The 23,964-nt window shown below is 35.0% G+C and overlaps 1 protein-coding gene across 7 annotated transcripts in view; it reads left to right on the plus strand.

Annotated features, from left to right (window-relative positions):
- SLC38A6 (solute carrier family 38 member 6) overlaps positions 1–23,964 on the plus strand; it is a 74,095-nt gene that overhangs the window by 17,547 nt on the left and 32,584 nt on the right. For all 7 annotated transcript variants that reach the window (XR_006203863.1, XM_042943430.1, XM_042943431.1 and 4 more), the window contains exons 5-8: positions 2,298–2,337; positions 13,331–13,409; positions 23,305–23,387; positions 23,854–23,912. Coding sequence is in view for 6 of the 7 variants with exons in the window: in XM_042943430.1 (XP_042799364.1) it covers positions 2,298–2,337; positions 13,331–13,409; positions 23,305–23,387; positions 23,854–23,912 (261 nt within the window). In the remaining variant the exon portion in view is untranslated. The remainder of the gene's footprint in view (positions 1–2,297; positions 2,338–13,330; positions 13,410–23,304; positions 23,388–23,853; positions 23,913–23,964) is intronic.

A 23,964-nucleotide genomic window follows, 5' to 3' on the forward strand; every position in this document is an offset into this window, starting at 1 on the left:
CCAAACCCACTTCTAAGAAGTGAAAATGGGAGGAAAAAGATCTAGCTATGTAACAGGGGAAACAACCCTGGATTTACATTCACATTAACTTTGTTCTTAACATACAAAAGGGAATATCTAAATCATGCTATGTAGCCTCATAGTTTGGACTGTGTCTTAACGACCTGCAACTTGAACAAAATGAAGAGTATGTTACTTGCAGGTAAAGGGTTTTGTTAATCATCCTAGTACCAGTTTCTCTTTCCTAAAGGTCGGGATGTTTGGTATAGTCATGGTCAGTTTCCTGCATCCACTTTAACCAAGCGAGAAGAAAATGTTATTTATATAAGAAAACTCTTATTAATTTAATATGATCTATAAATATGACTCTAAGCATTATCACTGTTATTTCACTCTAGTATTTCCTGCATTCCTTGAATAGCAGCAGAGTCTAAAAAAGCATGGACTATTGGGAGTCCCCTTTTCCTAAAACTCTAGATAGTTGCATTATCATTATGTATGTGCACTCAGTCCTTAGTAGGCAGGTACATAGAAGATTCTCTAAATGAGGAGTTGTTGTTTGTTTGCTTTTTTTATATTTCCTCTCCACCTCCACAATTGGGTTCAAACTTTCCTATTTCCTTCTTTCCAGACATGATACAGATATGGATATGCCATAAGATAACATTGCTCTGAGAATTAAATATTTTTAAGTTTTTTGGACTTTTTAAGAAAGATTTTAAAAATTGTCTATAAATCCATTTATTTGCTCACCAAACAAGTATTTATCAGGTCAATACCATCTGGCATGCACTATACTGGTATACTAGTAGGCTGTGAAGACCTATAGGTGGACAGACGTACTGACTTTCTAGATCTTAAGTGCTTAAATGCAGCCAAAAATGGAAACATAATCATGAATAAGTTGATATTCTTTTTTTGAAATATATTAGTAGAAATCCAAATTTCATGTATGACTGACAATAGATACAAATTGCATATGAAAAATAGTGTGCAAAAGTTCAAAATAGCCTTTTCACAAATAACTGTGAGGTTTTGTAATTTTTAAATGGGTTGATACACAAACTTTCTTGTGGACATGTTAGAGTGGCAACTACTACATCTTCAAAGACACCTCTCATTAATCCTGCTCTGCGAACCCCAAGTCCTCTAGGGTTTCCAGGATAGGCAAATGCCGTGCCACTGTTGGAATTTCTAGTAGAGGTGAGTCTGAAAGGTGATCTGCTCCCAGTCCATGAACTGAGTTATCCTACATAGCTAGTCCACTCTGAGCATACATTGGGGGTACAGATCCACCAAAATTCATGTGATTGAAAGGCCCAAGTGGAAGCAGAATGTTTCATCATTTGCTCTGAGTACATATGATTACTAAGAATAGATAAAATGTCTAGAGTTCCCCAGGAATCTCATCAGAATCACAAGCCATCAAGCCCTACAATCTGAACTTAGTCCTTAGGCATATTTTGTTTGGCTTAAATTTTTTTTATGTTTAACTAATTGCCCGCTAAGAGTTATGAAATTTTGAAAGAATTCAGTTTCTGACTTTCCTTGAAAAATTAAGGGAATGGAGAAGATCTAGCTACATCGGATTTACTTTCTCACATGCCAACAACTGGCCAGAGCTGAGTAGTAGTTGCCCCATTTTGAAAGGGGAGGAGTTCTCCGATAGACTGTGGTCTTCACAACCTTCTGTTGTCTTACACTGAGTCCGCTCTATTATTAGTGAGTTTGAAATAGTTTGCTTAAAATTTCAGGTCTGGGATGTGTGGGCTCTAGAGTTTTCTGCTCTAGACTTTTTCTGGGACAGGATGTCCCAGGCCTTGGTGTATGCCAAGCCGGCACACTCAGAAGACTAAATCATTTCCTTTTATGCAAAACAGCATTGGCCCAGCACACATCAAGCTGTCGCAGTCTACCTCTTAAAGCAATGTCACATTCTACCTACTAAAGCAGTGGAAAGGGGAGAAGGAGACCAGATAGATTTAATTTCAATTTTTTGGTACTTTGATAACCACCAATTACTAGCTCTTTAACACTTTTAACTGTTTGAAAATGACTGCCAAGAAAATTTTCAAAACCATTCTTTATAGTAACTGTGGAACTATTAAAGAAAGGCTTTTTATGTGATGATAATTCGTTTTATGTATTACAAATGGCTGACAAAATGTATTCTTTTCGGTTTCTCTTCACTCAACCTCTACATCTGTTGTTTTTAGTAATAGTTGTTGGATTTTAGTAAAATACTGATCCTTTTCTATTATTTCTTTCATCTTCTGAATATATTTGTTCTTTCATAGATGGTGGTAGCGGGCACCATCATAATTCAGAATATTGGAGGTAAGCAACTGAAAGTGAACTGCTTATGCATAAATGCGATGGAAATGATTTCTTCATTTTGGTTATTGCCTGACTATGGATCTAGCTGGGAGCCTGAATCTCTGCAGACATAGGTATCTTCAAAAACCCTCAGTGTGGTCCTCATTACTCTCTCTCTCTCTCTCTCTCTCTCTCACTCTCTCTCTTTTAGATCCTTTTTATTTGCAGGCCTTAGGGGACAATAGCTTCTAAATTTAGTTTCAGGTAAACCCTTAATTTAAATTCTTGTTATTGGGTCTGCAGCACACCTCTAAAGCAGTGACTTTCTGTTAGTTGCAATAGTTGTAAGACACAATTTGGAAAACTCTTCAGATGATTCTAAACTATTTCCCCTCTACTTTTGTCCTAATTACCCCATTGGCAGATACTACTTCAGAGAGAGTGATGTTTCTTGGGCTGTGAACAATCCGAGGTAGACAAGCAATATCCTCTTGCAACCAAGAAATTTAAAATGACAAGGTAGTTTTAAAAACAAACAAACCTGAAACAAATAAGAACCATTCTCACATTTACCTTGTATCTTGTTTTCATTAAAAAAGACCCCAATAATTGGGGTGCCTGGCTGGCTCAATTGGTTAAGTATCTGACTCTTGGTTTTGGCTTAGGTCATGACATCACGGTTTGGGAGTTCAAGCCTTGTGTCAGGCTTTGCACTGACAGCTTGGAGCCTGCTTGGGATTCTCTCTGTCCCTCTCTCTTTCTGACCCTCCCCCACTCACACTGTCTCTCTCTCTCAAAATAAATAAATAAACTTTAAAAAATCCCAATACTGAGAACCATGTAGAAATGAAAGTTACTGTTAATTATAGACAGTTACTGACTAAATGTATTAAACATTTCAATCCAAAATGGAATATTTTCTGTCCCTCATTATTCTGTCTGATTACTAAGAACCATCACATTTTGTTTAGATTAGGTCGAACTATTGTTTGGCATTTTATGTAGAATTTTCAATCCAGGAATTTGGATCTAAATTTGTGACCCTGCCAAAATGCCTGCTGTTATATTCTTGGTATCCTTCATTTTGATCCTTTCCTTGTTCTCTAATCTTGTATCTAACTATTACTGTACATGATATATTTTAGAACTTGTTATTAGATATGAAGTTATTTCTGTGTATGCTTTTCTCCCTTACTATATATGTGCGTGTGTGTGTGTGTGTATATATATATGTGTGTATATATATATATATATACACACATATATATATAATCTTTATTTTTGAGAGAGAGGGAGACAGTGTGAGCAGGGGAGGAACAGAGAGAGAGGGAGACACAGAATCCGAAACAGGCTCCAGGCTCGGAGCTGTCAGCACAGAGCCCAACATGGGGCTCGAACTCATGAACCTCAAGATCATGCCCTGAGCTGCAGTCAGATGCTTAACCAACTGAGTCACTCAGGCATCCCTCCCTTACTATATTATAATCTCCTAGGGCGAAGACTATCTCTCATTTCTTTTTGTATTTCTAGAACCTAGCACAATACCTGGGGCATGATAGACCTTTGCTGAACTGAACAGAGCTGAATATTATTTGTATGAGCTATGTCCAAGTACTTTTTAATATTCTATATATATTTATCAAGAAAAAGAGAAAGAGGAATGGTGAGCTAGACTACTCATTAGCTTTAAATATTTGAAAAGCTGAACAAGAAATTAAAAGAAAAATGTTCTAGAAAAAGAATCTCCTAGAAAGGATTCTTGCATCTGGTAACAGATAAATCATTAATTTTCTCAACTCTAAGTATGTTGATTTGCTTACTTGCTTTATATTATAACCTTTTTAGAAAAAAGTGAGAGGCAGTCACAGCAATTTTTGATGTCCCTCAAATTCAGCAAAGCTGATAATGCTGCTTTAGTTTTTAGAATAATATCCTAATGATTTTCTTCACATTGGCTAAAAGTTTATTTATTGAAAGCCCACTAAGTAATAACTGAAACATATTTCTAGAACCATTTTCTGTTGTCTTAGCCAGATATGCATAAATCATTCCTTTGTTATAGTAGAAGTCGAAGCTTGCTCTTGTGAGCAGATCACTGGGTTGGAAGTCAGGGGCCTTGGATTCTGTGCTCTGGCTCACTCACTCTCTTGGCTTCAGTTTCTTCTTAGTTAAATTGCTGTGGGAATAGGATGGGAAACCGGGAGCTTATTAATGTCCCTTCTTACTCCAAAATTCAAATTCCACACTTTGGGAGGGCATGTTAACTCCTTCAGAATATTGAAATATTTTTATTACAGGTAAGTTCAGTAGGAGGGTTATACTTGGTTCAAAAGATGACTTGGTCTTTTCTTAGGTGTCTCTAACAAATCTGCAACTATCGCTCTAAAAGCTTTCGTGGATGTTGTTATCAGAAAAAGGGAGTCTTGGTTTTTCAACTACCTGTCAGGGCAGCTGCTGAGCCTCTGGGGTTAAAGTCTCGGGACTCTGGTCTTAAGAAGTAGTTTTTTCGTTTTTTTTTTTTTTTTTTTTAACATTATTTTGAGATAGAACGCATGCGAGTGCATGTGCGCTTGCCTGAGCTGGGGAGACGAGGGGAGAGAGAGCGAGAATCCCAAGCAGGCTCTGTACTGTCAGCCTGAGTGCAACGCAATGGCTCAAACCCACCAACTAAACAGATCGTGATGTGAGCCAAAACCAAGAGTCAGATGCTTAACTGACTGAGCCACCCAGGTGTATATTTTTGATTGATGCAAGTTGGTTCTGTGGAAGTCCTAAACGAGTACTTACTAGACTCTGTATGCTTGAGAAGCCCAGCATACTTATCCGGGACGTTCTTTACTATGTTGTGCATATGACTTATTTAATGTTATTTCCTCAAACTGGATTTTGCCTTTCTTTTTGTCAATTAGAAATATGTTGGATATTTATAAGATGATATGAAGTATATAGCATCACAGATAGAATTTTTGTACTTCTTACATGCCCATCTGCATGTAATTTGGTTCCAGTAGCATTTTCGGAAAGATAGGATGATAATTATTGGTATAAATGGCTGAGTTTTTGTATTGATTATTTAGAACTAAAAAATGACTATAATAGATCCTCTCTAGATCAGACATTCTACTACACATTTTAGTTGTACTTACAGCAACTCTTCAAGGGAGATGATGTTATCCTCATTTTATAGAGGAAGAGGTCAGTGTGTAGAGGGAATAAATAACTTGCTTACATTTACCCTTTAATAAAGCTGGGACTCAACTTCACTCTCTCTACTGCTAAAGACTTTATTCTTTCTGCTGTGATATAGTAAGTGTTTGAAAATCTGTGAAAATACTAAATGTTGAGGATTTTTAAAACTCCTTGGGGATAAGAACTATGTGTTTTCATTTGTTTTCCTAACTTGACCTAATTTCTAGTAGAGAAACTCAATAAATAATATTTGTTGAATTTTAAAAGTTCTACTTAAAAGCCTAAGATTTTGCCTCAAAGAGACCATTTTATATACTACATTAATGATGGAAAGAAATTTGAAAGCCCAGAGAATGATTTGTAGATTAGAATTATATAAAAATTAAAAGGCTGAAAGTATTGAGAGTTAGCTCTTATTTATATAAAATAGAATTAAAATATTTTGAAATCTGTTATTTTGAGGTTAGGTAATCATATTTTATTTTATTTTATTTTATTTTATTTTATCTTATTTTATTTTACTTTTAAACATTTATTTATTTTTGAGAGACAGAGACAGAGCATGAGCAGGGGAGGGGCAGAGAGAGAGAGGGAGACACAGAATCCGAAGCAGGCTCCAAGCTTTCAGCACAGAGTCTGATGCGGGGCTTGAACTCACAAACCCTGAGTTCATTACCTGAGCCGAAGTCCAACGCTTACTGACTGAGCCACCCAGGCATCCTGGTAATCATATTTTAGATTAATGCTTCTTAACTCTTCTAGTCTTTGTAACATTTAAACATTTTTCAGTTTTCTTAGGATTCTGTGCCCCTGATGAATCTATGAGAAATATGGAAGAGGGAGATCTTTAAAGTCAAAATGATCATGAATTGCCCTTTTTAAAAAAAAAATTTTTTTAACATTTGTTTTTGAGAAAGAGAGAGCATGAGTTGGGGAGGAGCAGAGAGAGGGAGACACAGAATCTGAATCAGGCTCCAGGCTCTGAACTGTCAACACAGAGCCCGATTATGAATTGTTCTTGATCAATATTTGTTACATGGATGTGTCAGTAAAGACCCAGCGTATCCCCTACATCTCTTTATTACATAAATCCAAGTAATTTGCTCATTCATTTGTGTTCTTAGTGTCTAGCATATAATAGACATTTCATAAGTAATATTTATTATGGGAAAAAAGGAAGGAGTAAGAGGAGGGAGAGAAGGAAAAGCCAGCGGCCTGGCTTGGTGCTTCTTTAGGAGGAAGAGAATTGATCAACTGGCAAGAGCGACCATGGAATATTATAAGTGAGGATATAGCTTCTTTAGGAAAGAATTTACTGTCAGAAAACCTCTTTCCCCCAGGATCAATGAGGCACCAAGTATTAGTCACAGGGCACTGATGTAGTCTAACAAATTGATTGGAAAAATATAGTATCTTTGAATAATTTCTAAGCTTTATGATAGAAAAAAATGTGACTCACTAAATATAGCACTCTTATTCTAAGCTTTTGGAAACGTTTGCCTTTGGAATATGGAAAGCCCTCCAGTAAAATACTACTTCGAGGCAATTCCTTATCTCCTCCCAACACTAATGAATTCAGGGCCTGAAATAGGCCCCAGCAATAGCCCCCGGCTGGCCATTTCGTCAGGAGCTGGAGTGACATTCACTCAGAGTCATTGCTGCTGGGACACAAAGTCGGTAAAGAGACATCTGGAAGTTTTAATATTTAATGCTAGTACCGGCAAGAGAACTCTGGCTTAGGGTTTGAATTTGGTGGGCTACTAGTAAAAAAAGGAGTAAGAACTGTAGTGGCAAATAAGTGTAGGTAATTTCCACATAGTCCTTCTAGCATTTTTGCATTATGAGATTCTTTTCCTAAAAACCAAAGTAAGTAGTTAGTTTCACATTCATTTGAATTCTCAATATAGACCACTAGGTAGGCTAAAATATTGCTAGAAATCAAACAGTAAACCCCAAGTCATTTTTAGTCAAGCCAGAGAAAGTCCTGTGGACTCCTAGAAGTGCATGATAAAGTGAAGTTAGTTGATGTTTTTTCTGGTTTTGTATTTCAGTCCTCTCAAAGTGTGGAAAGGTAAGTGACTCCAAGGAGTACGTTAAATCCTTACTTTGCTCTTTATAAAATAAGAAGGACCACTATGGCTAGCATATTCTTTATTTAGTTCTTTAAAGCCCCAATTCCTTAAAGGAGATTAAAGATTGAATCACTGCTACATACTGTGAAAGGAGAACCTAAACATTAAGTAGTCTTACTGAAACTTCCTGAAAGTGCTAGAATGATCCAGATTTTCCAGTCTGGCACAGGCCCTACAAACCTACAAGACCAACAGTCTTGATTAACACCTCAGTTTGGCAATCTGTTTTAAAAGAAACCCCACAGCCCTTGTTTGTACTCAAACAGGACAATTTCTAAATCTCATCGTCAGAAAGGTATAAATAAGATCGTTTTCAGTTGAGATCTATAAAAATTTCAAAGTCTCAGTATTTGTAAAATTCATGATTTAATGTTAGATAAATTAGAAGCTATTTATTTTTATTTTCTGCCTGTATTTTTGTTTTTGTAGGATGATGAACTCATTTTAGATGTACTAGTTTGTATTGTCCCCTGGGAGACTGGGATTGGACGTGCTGTTTCAACGCCATCTGCTGGTCAGCTCATCTGTGGACATACTACAGCTTTTTTGAACCTGAACAGTATGTCCAGAAATTCTGGGAAGCACTGCCTTAGAATAGGAAGGATATAGGAAATTTGGAAGGAGTTTTTTTTTCATAAATACATACTTTGACAAAATTTACTGGCAACATGTCACTTTAAAAAGGTTTTGAAAGTAATATATTTCTTAGTAATGATTTTTTAAAATTATTTGAGTGGATAGTGGTAGAGTGGATGCATAATGTTACATTAGTTTCAGGTGTACAACTTTAAGTGATTTGACATTTTTATTTTATTTTATTTTATTTTTAAATTTTTTTTAACGTTTTATTTATTTTTGAGACAGAGAGAGGCAGAGCATGAACGGGGAAGGGGCAGAGAGAGAGGGAGACACAGAATCGGAAGCAGGCTCCAGGCTCTGAGCCATCAGCCCAGAGCCCGACGCGGGGCTCGAACTCACGGACTGTGAGATCGTGACTTGAGCTGAAGTCAGACGCTTAACCGACTGAGCCACCCAGGCGCCCCAACATTTTTATACATTATTCTATGCTCACCACAAGGGTACCTAGCATCCGTCCTGTTATATTGCTATTACAATATCTTTGTATTCATTATGTATTCAGTGTATGTATTCATTATGCCATTTATACCAATGACTCACTGAAGTTCAGTTAGGGGATTTTAGAATAGTAAATATTCTGGTCCCATTGTGTTCAAATTTGAGATCTTGATAAATGATAATGATATACATTTTCTTAGGGTTATGGGAGAAAATTTCCTCCATGTATTTTGATTTCCATTTGTGTGCAAATTAAGGAAGTGACATTTTTCAGGATTTTAGAAAAAGAGATTGTGTTGTGTACTATTTTGAGTGAGGATAGCCTTTCAGTGGCATTTGGACACTTAGGAGGAATACTGGGTTAATAAGACATGTTGAATAGAATAAACCAGTTGCTATCCATGACTAAAAACATGTTTGAAGTAAAATTGAATCTCTCAGACGGAAAGGCAAACTTATTATTTCCTCCCATAGTACATCTGTTTAGGGCTGGCTGACTAATCCTTTGAGAAGTTGCTGAACTTCCTCCAAGTGCTGAAAACCTAATTCTGTTTTAAAAATAGCTGTATGTAATCTTATCTTCATACGTGTATTTTAAGAGTTTAACAAAAAGGATAATTATTTTTACAAACTAATGATTTGTTAGACCTAGATTCCAGTTGAGGCTTTCTTTCTTTTTTTTTTTTTTAAGGAGTCCTGGGAAAAGTAGTCCAGAAGAATACAGGGTTTTTGGGAAGAGAGATTGGTCTGTTGTTTTAATTTTTTTTTTTTTTTTTTTTACATTTCAGTTTGATGTTAATATCTCAAATATGTGAGAATAGGAAACTTTCTCCTGTGAATTACAATAATAGCTGTAGATGCATTAGAATCATAGAATCATGCAACAGGGTCCCTCATGAAACTCCTTGGCTTGTCTGAGAAATCTTGTACTAATAACTCTACCAAACCAGCTACAAAGCTGAAATAAATTACATTGAAAATACATGTCAAAGTGAAATCAACCTAAGTGTTTTTAAAACTTCTAACTAATTTCTTTGAACTCCAGCATTCATAAGCAATTTGTTATTGAAATGCTCATGACAGAAGAAAAAATAATTCTAGGGAGTGGTCCTTTTCATAGACTACCCTTATTTTTTTCTTTCCTGTGGTGGATTCTTCTTCACTTTGCTCCTGCACTTTTCCATAATAGTTAATGGTGCAAATTTCTCAAGCCAGACTGGCTGTTTATACCATTACCACCTTGGGCAAGTTACTTCTTTGTGCCTCCATATCTTTATCTGTGAAAGAAATACCTCACAGCTTTGTGGTAAAGGTTAAATGAGGAAATAACTTGCAGATCACTTAGAATACTGGCCAGCATGGTATAGGCATCCCAAACCCAAAAGTGTTCACTGTTCTCATGGTTCTTCTCTCACAGGTCTCTTTCCCCTGTTCTGTATTTCTGGCATCTCTTCCTTCAGTGTCTATGTTCCCAGCTCATGTGTTTCTCTTTTATGATTAGAGCAACCAATATTAATAGCTTACTACTTGCTATTGTCTAGTCAAATTTTACCCTATTTTAGTCATTTCTTAATATAACACTTGGTTCTCCGCATGGTTTTCAAAGAATACTTTCAACTTCTGTGTTTTGATTGGGTTGACAGATTTTTTTATTTCCTTCCCAGGGCAGTTTCCATTGAATGAGTTCTATTAGTTTTGTTTAAAATGAAGGAGAAAAGAATACTTAGTTAGTTAATGTGGTAAAACTAAGTGATTTGTAATGGCTTGAATACCTGTCATCAAGGTATGTCCTTTAGCACCAATTCTGGCTTGGTAGTGTGGGGGCCAGAATCACTTAACTATAACCATGGCTAAAATGGATGACCCTGGTACCGCTATTAATTTAGAGTACAACATGGTGCGTCTTGTGTTAGGAGTCTATGCTGTGTATGGATGTCAGCAAAAATCATTTACAAATTCTTGCTTATGAACTGTCTCTAAGATAGGTCTTAAAGCACTTCCTTATGTCATTAATAGAAGACATGAGACAAAAGGTGTGGCAGGCAGCTGTTTGATCTAGTGAACCTTTTGGTTATAAACAATGGATGTATGAGCTCTCCTGTTGATAATTATATCTTTAAAACTTTTTTTTTTTTTTTATTGAGCTAGTTGTCCTTTTTATGTGAATCTAATTAAGATGTATTTCCTAAGTTAATATATATTTGGTAGTCTGTTTTGCTTCTTCTCTGTATTATATATAATATGTTAAGGTGGTAGTCCTTGCATGGAAGTTTACTTGTGGTTAGGAAAAAATAATGAAGACAGTGAAAAGGATAGTGTCTTTGTTTTCCTTGCTTAATCATGGGGGCTTTTCCTCATCAGGAGCTCTGTGGTTTTGTAGCTCTTAAAACAAACACCAGCATTCTCTAAGAAAGAAGCAGTATTTACATGTTTTATTATATCTTGTATGCTGAGATCTCTTTTTGAGAGAGAAACATATGTTTGGTGAGTTCATGTTTCTTGAAATATACATGATTCTTCAGACTGGAATGTAATGAAATAGGACTCCCATTTGAAAACCAAAGAGTTAAGGCTACAATAGAGGATAAAAGTGATCAAATGATTAGCCAGGGGCTAATAGAAATTCTGGGAAGAATGACAGATTGTGTATTAGAAAGAAATATGATATCATATTCATTGAAGCTTTTACAACTAAAGATCTAAAAGAAATAATAGAAAATTACTGAAAGAGATGAATGTCTGAAACTTTAGAAACGCACGTGGTGTTGGATTAATCCAAGCAAGAAAGACTGATGGGCGGATAATAAATTACAATTGTATAGGAAGTCTGCATTCCTTGTGTTCAAGGTACTTTTGTCTCTTTTTTTTTCCTTGCAAGATATATTTAAGCAGCTTGCCAGTTGCAGAAAATTCAGCTCATGATTTTCAACATCATACCATATGTGTATGATTCTTTGGAATAGATAAAGTATTATAAACAAGACCCCAAATCCTTGAGTGAAGGAGGTTAATCTAAACCTTCCTTCTGTTCTGTGCCAAATTGATAGCATTTTTCCTTTTGAATGAATGATACAGAACACCTTTTCACATACAATCAGTTGCAATGCCCCAAAACTAAAAGAGTTTGAAGAAATGCCCTGTACTTCTGTTGGGCAAAAAGCTATACTTCAACAACCATACTAATGCGGGAAAATAAATAGTCATAAACTGGAAAATGTGTATATACATAATGAATTTTCATTGAGGAGAAGTGAGTATTTACTTAGCTGTTCTAAATTTTATTTTGCCATGGGTACGTTACTTTACTAAAAAAAATTGTGTATGTGTGTTTGCATGTAATTATTGTCTATCTTCATATAAATTTATGTACAAAATAGCATATTTCCTTTTTTTCTTTCTCCAGTGGTCACATAGTACTGTAATAATTGTGGAGAAGTTCAGCTACGTTTACACATGTTGTTTGAGAAAAATGCATTCTCCTGTTTAAACATTTGAGCCTTTTAATCAATTTTTCACCAGATTTTTACCATTCAGACTTGGCATTCATTTGTGTTCTTAGTTTTTGTGGGTCCAAGGAGAAAGTAAAATGTTTCCTGAAGTATAAATAAGTAATAAAATTAACGTGCGTACAGAGTACACTCTTTATTCTTCTTGGACATACTCTTGTTGGCCCTTTTTTAATATATACTTAATCTCTGGGGGAAAGAGAGATTATTACTCTGTTAAACTGAAGTTCTGACTCTAATCATCTGGGTTTCTATGTACTTAAACATGTAAGCTTAAACTCAAGTATTTACATATAAATGAGTTCTATGTTCTGTAACCATATTAAAATATTTCCTAATATATGATGGAAGGTTTATAGGATTTTTTTTATAGCTGCATCAGAAATGGGATCATTATTAAAATGCTTTAAAAACTAGTTGTTTCTTGGATCCCGTCAGATCAAATGTAAGAAATAATGCTAGCTTCAGGTTTTGATTATATAATACAGATGAGCTCTGTTAATAAAATGGAATAAAAGTTGTAAGTTTTGTCCATTTAATATGCTTAGCAGTTACCACTGAATCTTTTCTAATTAGTTTTAGAGGACAATTAAAAATGTAACTCATTATGCACTTTATTTTTATTTTATAATAACATGTGCATAATGTGTTGGGGGGAAGCAAAGAAATGGAGAGGAAGGGAGTGAGACTTCTTTGGGTGTGTGGGGGGGGTCTCTCTCTAGTACTTATTAAACTCCTGTTTCTGTATCAGTTGTTGCTAAACTAACCTCTAATGCCTTGAACAGGGTTGATAACATACAAACGTGTGCAAAACATCAAAAAATTTTTCATTTATAAATTCCCTGTAATTAAGACCCTTCCTTTTACCTAAATAGTTTGTCTTGGGTTTGAAATGTAAACAAAGCATCTATAATGAGCTACCAGTTATTCTCTACACAGTTATTTATCTCCATTCCTGGTGTGTATATACCTTTGGGATAATGCAGTATGAGTTAATCTTCCACATGTTGTCAAAGCCCTAATGGACATCTGTGTTTCTGTATAAATTATTCTTTAAATGGTTAAGAAGTATAGAATTCTAATAGAAACTGTTTTTATCTTTTTTTGCAGCTATGTCATCATATCTTGTAATTATTAAAACAGAGCTTCCTGCTGCTATTTCAGAATTTTTGTCAGGAGGCCATACTGGGTAAGAAAAAATATTTCCCGTTGTGTCCATTAATTTATTAATTCAATAAGTATTTATTCATGATATGGCATATTAGGCAAAGACAGGAAGGAACTGTTTCTTGGAGAAGAAAAAAGGAGAAATTTCTTCTTTCAATGAAAAAATGAGGTGGGGAATGAGGGTTAGTGAAAAGTCCTGCCCGTAAAGGTCTTAAACAAAGGAGGGGAGTGGTTAATAATGCTGTCGCTTTTCAGCAAACCACAGTGATAAAGTTACAGCCACACTTGTGAATTTCTATTCTAAAGCAGGGTTTGAAAAAATAAATGGTTTGCAGGGATTTAATTATTTCATTTCCTGTTTTTTAACAATATTATAAACAATACTAAACCACATTATACTTCCTTTCTCCCTTATTTAAAAAATACTGGGTTCTAAAGACTATTGACTCATCTCTTTTTATGGGAAAAAAACAATTCTGTTTTTCCTTGCACAGGAAAAGAAACTTTGTGAAGAATAAACTCGAAAAGACAGAATAAATTCTTTTAAATGTCATCAAGTTATTTCACATAATTTCTAAACCATAATACAAAAACCTATCAGACTTTTTGATGTAAATATTTGGCTGTTGTGCTCTAATATGTGAACTTGTTCTGGACTGAGGGGCAAGTTTTCAAAATTAACTTTTTAGCTTTTGCAACTTGGCTTCCATGAAAAAACTCTACTTAGACAACTGCTAATACCTATTTATAAGGAAAGTATGGTGTACTTCAGATCTGAATAGGAATCGAAGTCCTGCATGATTTTTCATCATCAGAAACTATTGTGCCTTTGTGTAGTACTTTACAGTTTATAGGGTTTCCACATTAATTATCACATTTGGTGTTCACAACTGCCTCATCTACAGCTTTATCTAGTTACTGTTACATTTTATGCTCTTAGTTTGATGAACAATTGCTATAAGAAATAGCTGTATTAAATTCACTTTTGCATCGCTGTGAAAATAATGAGGACAACTTCTATTCAAAAAAATTCTATGTGACAGCTTTATTTTAAGGTTTAGGGCTAAGAACTCAAGGCCATGAGAAGTAGAATCAGGAATGTTAGACTAAGAGTAAGGAGACATGTTCTATCCATGTGACATTCAATGACCTCAAGAAGTTTTACTTCTTTTGGCCATATGACTTAATACTGTGGTTTGGGTTTCTTCACCTGGCTTAATGGGGGTACCAGTGTTCTTAAGAACAACTTCTTAAGAAAGTTGTTGATATGATCAAACAAGATATTGTATATACAAATGCTTTTTGTAAGCTGATAGCATAGTGTAAATGTGGGGAATTAAGAAATTCCATAATTTTGTGTGTCAGATATACCCGCAATTAAAAATAAAGAAATTTCAATAATAATAACTACATGAAAGGTGAATTTGCCTTGTTTGCTCTGCCAGGAAGGTCAGAGTCAAATTTGAATGTGTTGCATAAACTGTTAATCCTAATAGTTGTCACATGTGCTTTGCCTTTTTCTTGCTCCTGAATTTGGCGACTTCTGTTTAAATTTTTATTGTCATATGTCTTTGTGGAAAGAGAAGGGATAAAACCGCATATAAAATTTTAGAAATAATTAAGGTAGCATAAGACAGAACTGCCATTAAAATTGAGGTCTTCTTTCTGTAAATGCGATACTTTTACCATAGCTTCAATTTAAATCAATTGCAGTTTGGTTGGGATTTTTTTCTGGTTTGTCTAAAAGAAAATAATAATAAACTCCCATCTTATTCATCTTTGTGGAAAATTGATTACAATGGTATTTTTATATGTCAGAAATTGATTTTTAAAACTATACTTCAAAATACTGTGGCCAGTTTGTATCATCTCGGTTTTGGAAAATTGCGCATCTCTTGGACAGCCTCATCTTGTTGTACATGAAATGTACATTTGCTTACTTTGGACTTCAGAATTTTGAAGAACATTAATAAGAGACTATATTAGTTGGTCAGAATATAGATAAATCATTAATCTTTAAAGCTTGATGCTGTAAAATAATTAAGAAACAAATGTTATGGTAATTAACAACTGTCTAGGACAGTGTATTTTAAAAGTTACATAGCACTGTTTCTTCTGAGTCAATATGATATTGGTATGCTTTTATTTTAGGGTTTGACAATAAATTGCAGTTAAGGTCTTTCAGGTGTGTTTATTTTCTGTGAGATTTGATGTACCTTTGTGAAATATAAACCTCTAAAAAGATGTTATCAAAAAGAAACCGTATGTTCACAATATTCTGATTTCAAAAATTACTGTTAGAAGTCAGAAACTATAATACTTAATCCCAAACTTGTATGAGGCATTGGTATTTTTCACAGAATAATTTATATTTTAAAAATCTATGGCTGTTAAAAGTTGGAAGCTCTCTGTTAACATTTAATGATCTTGTCAGGGGAATATGATTGACACAATTAAGTTGTCTTGCATTTGAGTTACATAATTGATATGGGATGTGAGTAAGATCCTAATTCAGAACATATGATACTCTTGTTCCATTCTATTCGAGAATGAAATTAAAGCAACTTATAAATAAATCTGGTTTTCATTAAAATATGGAAAAAAGCATCTGCATGCCAAAGCATTTGCAATACAGCTAAGGATTTAAACTCTATATTTCATACTTGGAACATTTTTATCATATAGGATTAAATCCACAGATCAAACAAGTTTTTTAGGAAGTATAAAACTTTTTACTCTAATTCTTTTGGCTTAAAGGAATGTATATTTAGATTACAGTAGGAAAACAGGGGTTCGGTTAGATAATTCTTTTTCCCCCTTAGGAAAAAATTTAAGGTTAGTATATTCTTCTAAAATTTTGATTTATAAAAGATGCTTATTTAATAGGTGCTTTTTGAGATTATGTTTTACTGGTTTGTATTTCTCAGGCTGGGTTTTATTTTGCAAGTTTAATCACCTCTGTTCTTTGGAAACTATCCATCGCCAAACACAACTCAGTTGAGTGTGACATGCACATCAAATCTAAACTAACTTTACTGTGCATTACTATATTGCCTTATGGTTGAATGGTAAAGAAAAGCACTGTATTTGCAATTGGCTTTATTAATGTACCTTAAGAAGAAATGATTACCCAGTAGCCAAGCCAGGGATAGAGAAACTATATTTTGCAATAAAGTTTTATTTGTTTGTTGGTTATTTATTTATTTACTTTGAGAGAGAGAGCTTACGCCAGCAGGGGAGGGCCAGAGAGGAAGGGAGAGAGAATCCTGCACTGTCAGCACAGAGCCTGCTGTGGGGCTCGATCTCACGAACCGTGAAATCACGACCTGAGCCGAGATCAAGAGTTGGACACTGAATTGACTGAGCCACCCAGGCACCCCAATAAAGTTCTGTTTATATCAGGAATTTAAAATCCAGTCCTGTGAAGAGGACAGTTTAAAGGAAAGCACCGTTCTGAGAAAAAGGAGGCAGTATCTGAGGCATGTGTTAGTATCCACTAACATACCATAACTGTGATTCTGAGGGACTGCTGGGAGGAGGTGACATTGTCTTTAGTCCCACGGTTAAGTGCTTTGGGCAGTCTCATGGCTTTTGGACATGAGTGAATTGTGGTCTGATATAGTTGTAATACGTTATATAAGTTGTATAAGTTGTAAACTTCAGGACTTAAAGTGTTCCTTTATTCTTACACAAGAGAAAAGAGTCTTCGGTCCTAAAGATCAATATGCCCTCTGCACAACTCCACCTTCGTGACAGTAGGAACAGCAGAACTGTCAGATGGAATCTGCTTTGGTGCTCCTTTGGGTCTTTTTTCTCCTGACACTGCAGTGGTGTGGGTCTGATATTGGGTCCCAGAAGGAGCGTGGTTTTAGGCAGAGAGCCCTGGGCTTTTTGCAGTTTTCAGAAATTTGGTGGCCAGGTGTTCCTCAATGAGGGATATTTTGAAGTTCCCATTTTGACACTTGAATTCAAGAGTGACTAGAAGAGGAACATGCCCAATATCATTTTGTATTCTTTTTTTTTTTTTTTTTGACATTTATTCCTTTTTTGAGAAACAGTGTGAGTGGAGGAAGGACAGAGAGAGAGGGAGACACAGAATCTGAAGTAGGCTCCAGGCTCTGAGCTGTCAGCACAGAGCCCTACACGGGGCTTGAACTCATGAACTGTGGGATCATGACCTGAGCTGAAGTCGGACGCCTAACCGACTGAGCCACGCGGGTGCCCCATCATTTTGTATTCTTAATATGTGTGCTCTTAGGTCCTCCTGCATACAGGAATTGAGAGGCCTGTGCAAATGCAGAGAGCACATCTTTGGGTCCATTAGTGCTAGAAATACTTGTGCATAGGTTTTTGGGTTCTGACACATGCATTTCCTAAAGACATGAATTAGAGTGAAAAAGGGAAAGGTGTCATCATGGTGCTATTTCTGCTGCCGCTCCTTCTTTTGCTCTGTTTAAGAGGAAGTTGCTGGCACCCAACAATACCCGGGAAAGATATGTTACAGAGGACTTCCTCTTAAACCAGGGTACAAAAGGACACAGTGCACGATGAAGTCCATGTCGGAAGCCAGGGGTGGAAACCCATGTAGAGGAAAACCTTTTCTTTCTTTTTTCTTAAACTGAGATATAAATAACCTATGACATTGTATACATTTAAGGTGTACAACATGTCAGCACACTTCTATATTGCAGTGTGATTACCACAATAGTGTTAACTAACCCCTCCATCACGTTCTATTAAGGATCTACTCTCCTAGCAACTTTCAGGTATACATTATTGTTCACTACAATCAGAAGGCTGTACATTAGATCCCCAGAACTTATTCATCCTCTAATTGCAAATTGTACCATTTAACCAACATCTCAGTTCCCTTGCCCACCCCCACCCTCACCCCTGGTAACCACCATTCTACTCTGTTTCTGTGAGTGTGGCTTTTTTTGATTCTACATATAAGTGATAAACGATAATGATCTTTTTTCTGCCTGACTTATCTCACTTAGCACAACACCCTCAGAGTCCATCCATATTGTCACAAGTGGCAAGATTTCCTTCTTTCTCGTGGCTGAATAATATTCCATTATTCCATATGTATATTATATATATGGCATATTATGTATGTGTGTGTGTATATATAGATAGATAGATAGATAGATACATATATACACACACATATCCCACATCTTTATCCATTCATCTACTGACAAACTCTTAGGTTGTTTCTATATCTTGGCTATTGTGAATAATGCTGCAATAAATAAGGAACTGCAGCTATCTTTTCCATATCCTGTTTTCCTTTGGATATATCACCCGGAAGTGGCATCGCTGGATCATATGGTAGTTCTATTTTTAATTTTCTTAGGAACGTCCGTACTGTTTTCCATAATGGCTGAACCAATTCGCATTCTCACTAACAGTGCACAAGGATTACTTTATCGCTACTTCCTCACCAACACTTGCTATTTCTTGTCTTTTTGATACCCATACTAACAAGTGTGAGCTGATATCTCATTGTGGTTTTAATTTGCATTTCTCTGAAGATTAGTGATGTCGAGCTCCTTTTCATATACTTGTTGGACATTTGCATGTCGTCTTTGGAAGAATGTTCATTTCCTCCGCCCATTTTTACATTGGATTGTTCACTTTTTTTTTGCTATTGCTTTGTATGAGTTCTTTATATAATTTGGATATCAACTCCCTACCAAAGATATGGTTTCCAAATATTTTCTCTCATTCCATAGATTGACTCTTCGTATTGTTTGTTGTTTCTTTTGCGGTACAGAAGCATTTTAGTTTGATGTAGTGCCACTTATTTCTGCTTTTGTTGCTTATACTTTTGATGTCATGTCCAAAAAATAAATGCCAAAACCAATGTCAAGGAGTTACTTTCCTATGTTTTCTTGTAGAAGTTTTATGGTCCGATATTACACTTAAGTCTTTAATCCATTTTAAGTTAATTTTTGTGAGTGGTATAAGATAGGGGTCCTTTTTATTTTTCTGCATGTGTTTATCCAGTTTTCCTAGCACCATTTATTAAAGAAAATTTTTTCCCCATTGAACACTCTTGGCTCCCTTGTCAAATGTTAGTTGGCTGTATATGGACACAGAGTTGTTTCTGGGCTCTGTTATTTGTTCTGTTGGTCTATGTGTCTATTTTAAGCCAGAACTATGCTATTTTGAATGGTATAGCAGCTTGGTAGCATAGTTTAGGATCAGGAAGTGTGAGTGATGCTTTGTTTTTTCTCTCAGGATTGCTCTGGCTATCTGGGATCTTTTGTGGTTCCATACAAATTTTAGGATCGTTTGTTCTATTTGTATAAAAAGTGTCATTGAAATCTTGATAGGGAATATGTTAAATCTATAGATAGCTTTGGGCAGTATGGACATTTTAACAAATTAATTTTTCCTATCTATGAACATGGACAGGATAGCTTTTCATTTGTGTCTTTAATTTCTGTCATCAAAGTATTACAGTTTTCAGTGTATTGAATTTTCACTTCCTTGGTTAAATTTATTCCTACATATTTTATTGGTTTTGATCCTGTCATAAATGGGATTGTTTTCTTTATTTCTTTTTCAGATATTTTGTTGTTAGTGTATAGAAATGTAACTGGTTTCTGTAAGTTGATTTTGTATCCTCCAACTTTACTGAATGTGTTGATAGTTCTAACAGTTTTTTGGTTGAGATTTCCTGTGTATAAGATCGTATAATCTGCAAATAAAAACAGATTTACTACTTCTTTTCCAATTTGGCTGTCTAGCTAGGACTTCCAGTACCATGTTTAAAAAGAGTGGTGCGATGAGGGGGTGGGGGGCGCCTGAGTGGCTCAGTCGGTTGGACGTCTGACTTTGGCTCAGGTCGTGATCTCGCAGTTCGTGAGTTCAAGCCCAGCATGGGGCTCTGTGCTGACAGCTCAGAGCCTGGAGCCTGCTTCAGATTCTGTGTCTCCTTCTCTCTGCCCCTTCCCCACTCATGCTCTGTCTCTCTCTGTCTCTCAAAAATGAATAAACATTTTAAAAAAATTTTTTTAAATAAAATTTTAAAAAAGAAGAGTGGTGAGATTGGGCACCCTTGTGTGGTTCCTGATCTTAGGGAAAAGCTTTCAACCTTTCCCTATCGAGTATGATGTTAGCTATGGGTTTGCTGTGTATGGCCTTTATTATGTTGAAGTATGTTCCTTTTATACCTAGTTTATTGAAGCTTTTATTATAAAAGGTTATTGTATTTTGTCAAATGCTTTTTCTCATATGTCAAGATGATCATATGATTTTTATCTCTCATACTATTAATGTGCTGTGTCACATTTATTAATTTACATATGTCCTACCACCCTTGTATTGCAGGGATAAATTCTACTTGATCATGGTATATGATCTTTTTAATGTGCCACTGAATTCAGTTTGCTAATATTTTTTTGAGGATTTTTGCATCTGTATTAATCAGGAATTTTGATGTGTAGTTTTCTTTTTTTTTTGTAGTATCCTTATCTGGCTTTGATATTAGAGTATTCTGCCCTTGTAAAATGAATTTGGGAGTGTTCCCTTCTCTTCAGAGTTTTGGAAGAGTTGGAGAAGAATTGGCATAAATCCTTCTTTAAATATTTGGTAGAATTCATCATTACAACTATCTGGTCCTGGGCTTTTCTTTGTTGGGAAGTTTTTGATTACTGATTCATTTTCCTTACTCATTAGTGCTCTATTCGTATTTCCTATTTCTCATGATTCAATTTTGATGTATGGTTCTAGGAATTTGTCCGTTTTCTTTTCTTTCTTTCTTTTTTTTTTTTAATTTGAGAGTGCAAGTGGGAGAGGTGTAGAGAGAAAAGGAGAGAGAGAACCTTAAGCAAGCTCCATGCCTAGTGCAGAGCCCGACGCAGGGCTCAGTCTCATGACTGTGAGATCACGACCTGAACTGAAATCAAGAAATAGATGCTTAACCAACTGAGCCATCCAGATGCCCCTATCCATTTTCTTAATTTAACAGGATGGGAGACTTTAGCTACATGGTACAAAAAGAAGATGCATTTTCACTAACTGGGAATTCTGAGAGCATCTACCATATGATTTGGACAAATAATCCCTATTGTCTTTGATACTCTAGCTCCCATATTGGCATGAATTTTACTTTGTTACTATTGTGCGTGTGTATATATGTATATGTTTCAGTGAAAAATGATTACAGGAAATTTAGAAAAGACAGATAAAAAATAAAAATCATGCATAATACCATCTCTTACCTAATCATGGTTATTTCATTCCCTTTTAATTTTTCTCAAGCTTTTTTAAACATAGTTAATAACCATATATTTTATAATTTTATCATTTCCATTTCACTAAATTGTCTTTTTTTTAAAGCTGCATAACATTCCACTGAATATGCTGTTAATTGACCTAATATTTTCTATTGTTAAATATATAGGACTTCCTGCCAGCTTCTTAATATTATAATAATGTTATATTCATAGTTTCATGCACATAGAATTCTTTATATTATAGATTATTTTCTTAGATTACCATATTTTTATTGCTTTTGCTACATATTGTCATTGTTTTTCCAGAAGTAGTAGTAATTGACAAGATCACTAACAATGCGTGAAAGATCAATTGTGCCACATCCTTGAATATTGTTTTTAAAATAATTTTACTAGTTTAATTTCAACAGCCTCATTTTTATTTCTTAAATTAGCACCAGAGATTGGATTTTTCTTTGTGTGTATTTACTAGTTCTACTTCTTGCATGAATTGTTTGTCCTTTACATACTAAAGTGAAATCTTTACTATTAAATTCTTGGGGCATTAACTCTTAACATTTTAAAACTTATACACATGTATTTTATATTAGAAAATTGAAACCCATCTATATGTAAACCAGGAGAAAATAAAAATTGCTCATATTGCTACCACATAGACATATATGCTTCTGGTATTTTAAATCTATTCTTCTGACCATTTTTTTTTTTAATGTTCATCCAATTTTCTTAAGTAATCAAATACATCATCACACACTTTTAACTTGCCTTTATTTCATTTAATATGCTAATGCCTTTATATGAAAAATATAGTACTTTTTTCCCTGGTAATTCATGCTCTTTCTTGATAATTTGAAAAATATAGAAAACTGTAAAGAATAAAAATTACTCATCATTCTATCACCCAGAGATGATGGCTATCAATATGTTGTAGTTCCTTTCCATTTTTAATGAATCCTTTCCTCAAAATTGCTATCATGCTATATATATTTATGATGTTTACTGAGTATTTATTACGTTATTATACTTATAAAAATTTCTTTTTTGAAATTGTTCCCTAGTCACATAATTTGTTTTAGAATTGTCATGGTCCTAAGGGCACCTAGGTGGCTCAGTAGTTAAGTGTCAAGCTCTTGGTTTCTGCTCAGGTCATGATCTCACGGTTCATGAGTTCAAGCCTTGCATGGGGCTCTGCGCTGACAGTGCAGAGCCTGCTTGGGATGCTCTCTCTCTTTCCCTCTCTCTTTGCCCCTCCCTTGTCTCTCTCTCAAAAAATAAATAAACTTAAATTTTTTTTTTTAAATTGTCATGGTATTAGATGTTTGTTTCTGATTTTCTGTATTTTTTTTATGCAGTTTTTACCTTCACCAGTTTTGTGCTTACCTTGTCACTCACCAACATTGACTATTATCTTACTTTTAAATATTTGCTAATTTGGTGGTTGAAAAATAGCATCTCATTATTTTGATACCTTTCTTAAATGAAAATTCATTAATAAGAATAATAGGATTTCACTAGAACGTATTTTAATAAAAGGAAGTAGACTTTTCTTAAATGGGTGGTTGTAATGGTTATAAGTGTGTGTGTGTGTGTGTGTGTGTGTGTGTGTGTGTGTGTAAACACAAACAGTGGATTCCTGTGCCTAAAATAGGACTTTTTTTTTTCTAATAGGTCTTGGTATCTTGATGGACAAATACTACTAATAATCATTTGTGTTGGCATTGTATTCCCTCTTGCACTTCTTCCTAAAATAGGTAAGTCTTTAGAGAAGAGAACATTTTTTTGTTTGGAAGAGAGAGAAGATAATGTTAAGGGGTTTTTAAATTTCACAGTACCACATTTTTAGCAGAAGGGTGGTAGTGGTGAATAATTTTGAACTCGGACTTATTTTAGGTTGTTCAGCCTTCAGCCTTGCCTAGTTAGCCCATTACTTGGTTTGCAGTAGTATTTTGTCTGCCCTACTAAAATAAAATCTTTACAGCGGAACATTAAAGAGCAGCCTTTCCTTACAGTGTACCATTAGTGGTAAGCCTGTTCCAACTCTGCTGTACAGAGCTGCATAAATGATCTGTGACAGATAGTTGGAATGTTGTTATTCTCAGCCCTAAGCCCCAGATACCAAGCACTGTAATAGAAAACATGCCCAAGATGTATAGCTTTTGCTGTACGTTAGGAACACTTTCCTTATAAATTGCTTTTTATTTTACTGTTATTTTACAGGCTTTCTTGGCTACACAAGTAGTTTATCATTTTTCTTTATGGTGTTCTTTGCTGTTGTGGTAAGTTTGAAATAGAGTACATTGCTTATCTCCTCACTAAAATTGAACTTAC

Source organism: Panthera leo, chromosome B3 (genome assembly GCF_018350215.1).
Source record: "Panthera leo isolate Ple1 chromosome B3, P.leo_Ple1_pat1.1, whole genome shotgun sequence".
In the NCBI taxonomy this organism is placed as follows: Eukaryota; Metazoa; Chordata; class Mammalia; order Carnivora; family Felidae; genus Panthera; species Panthera leo.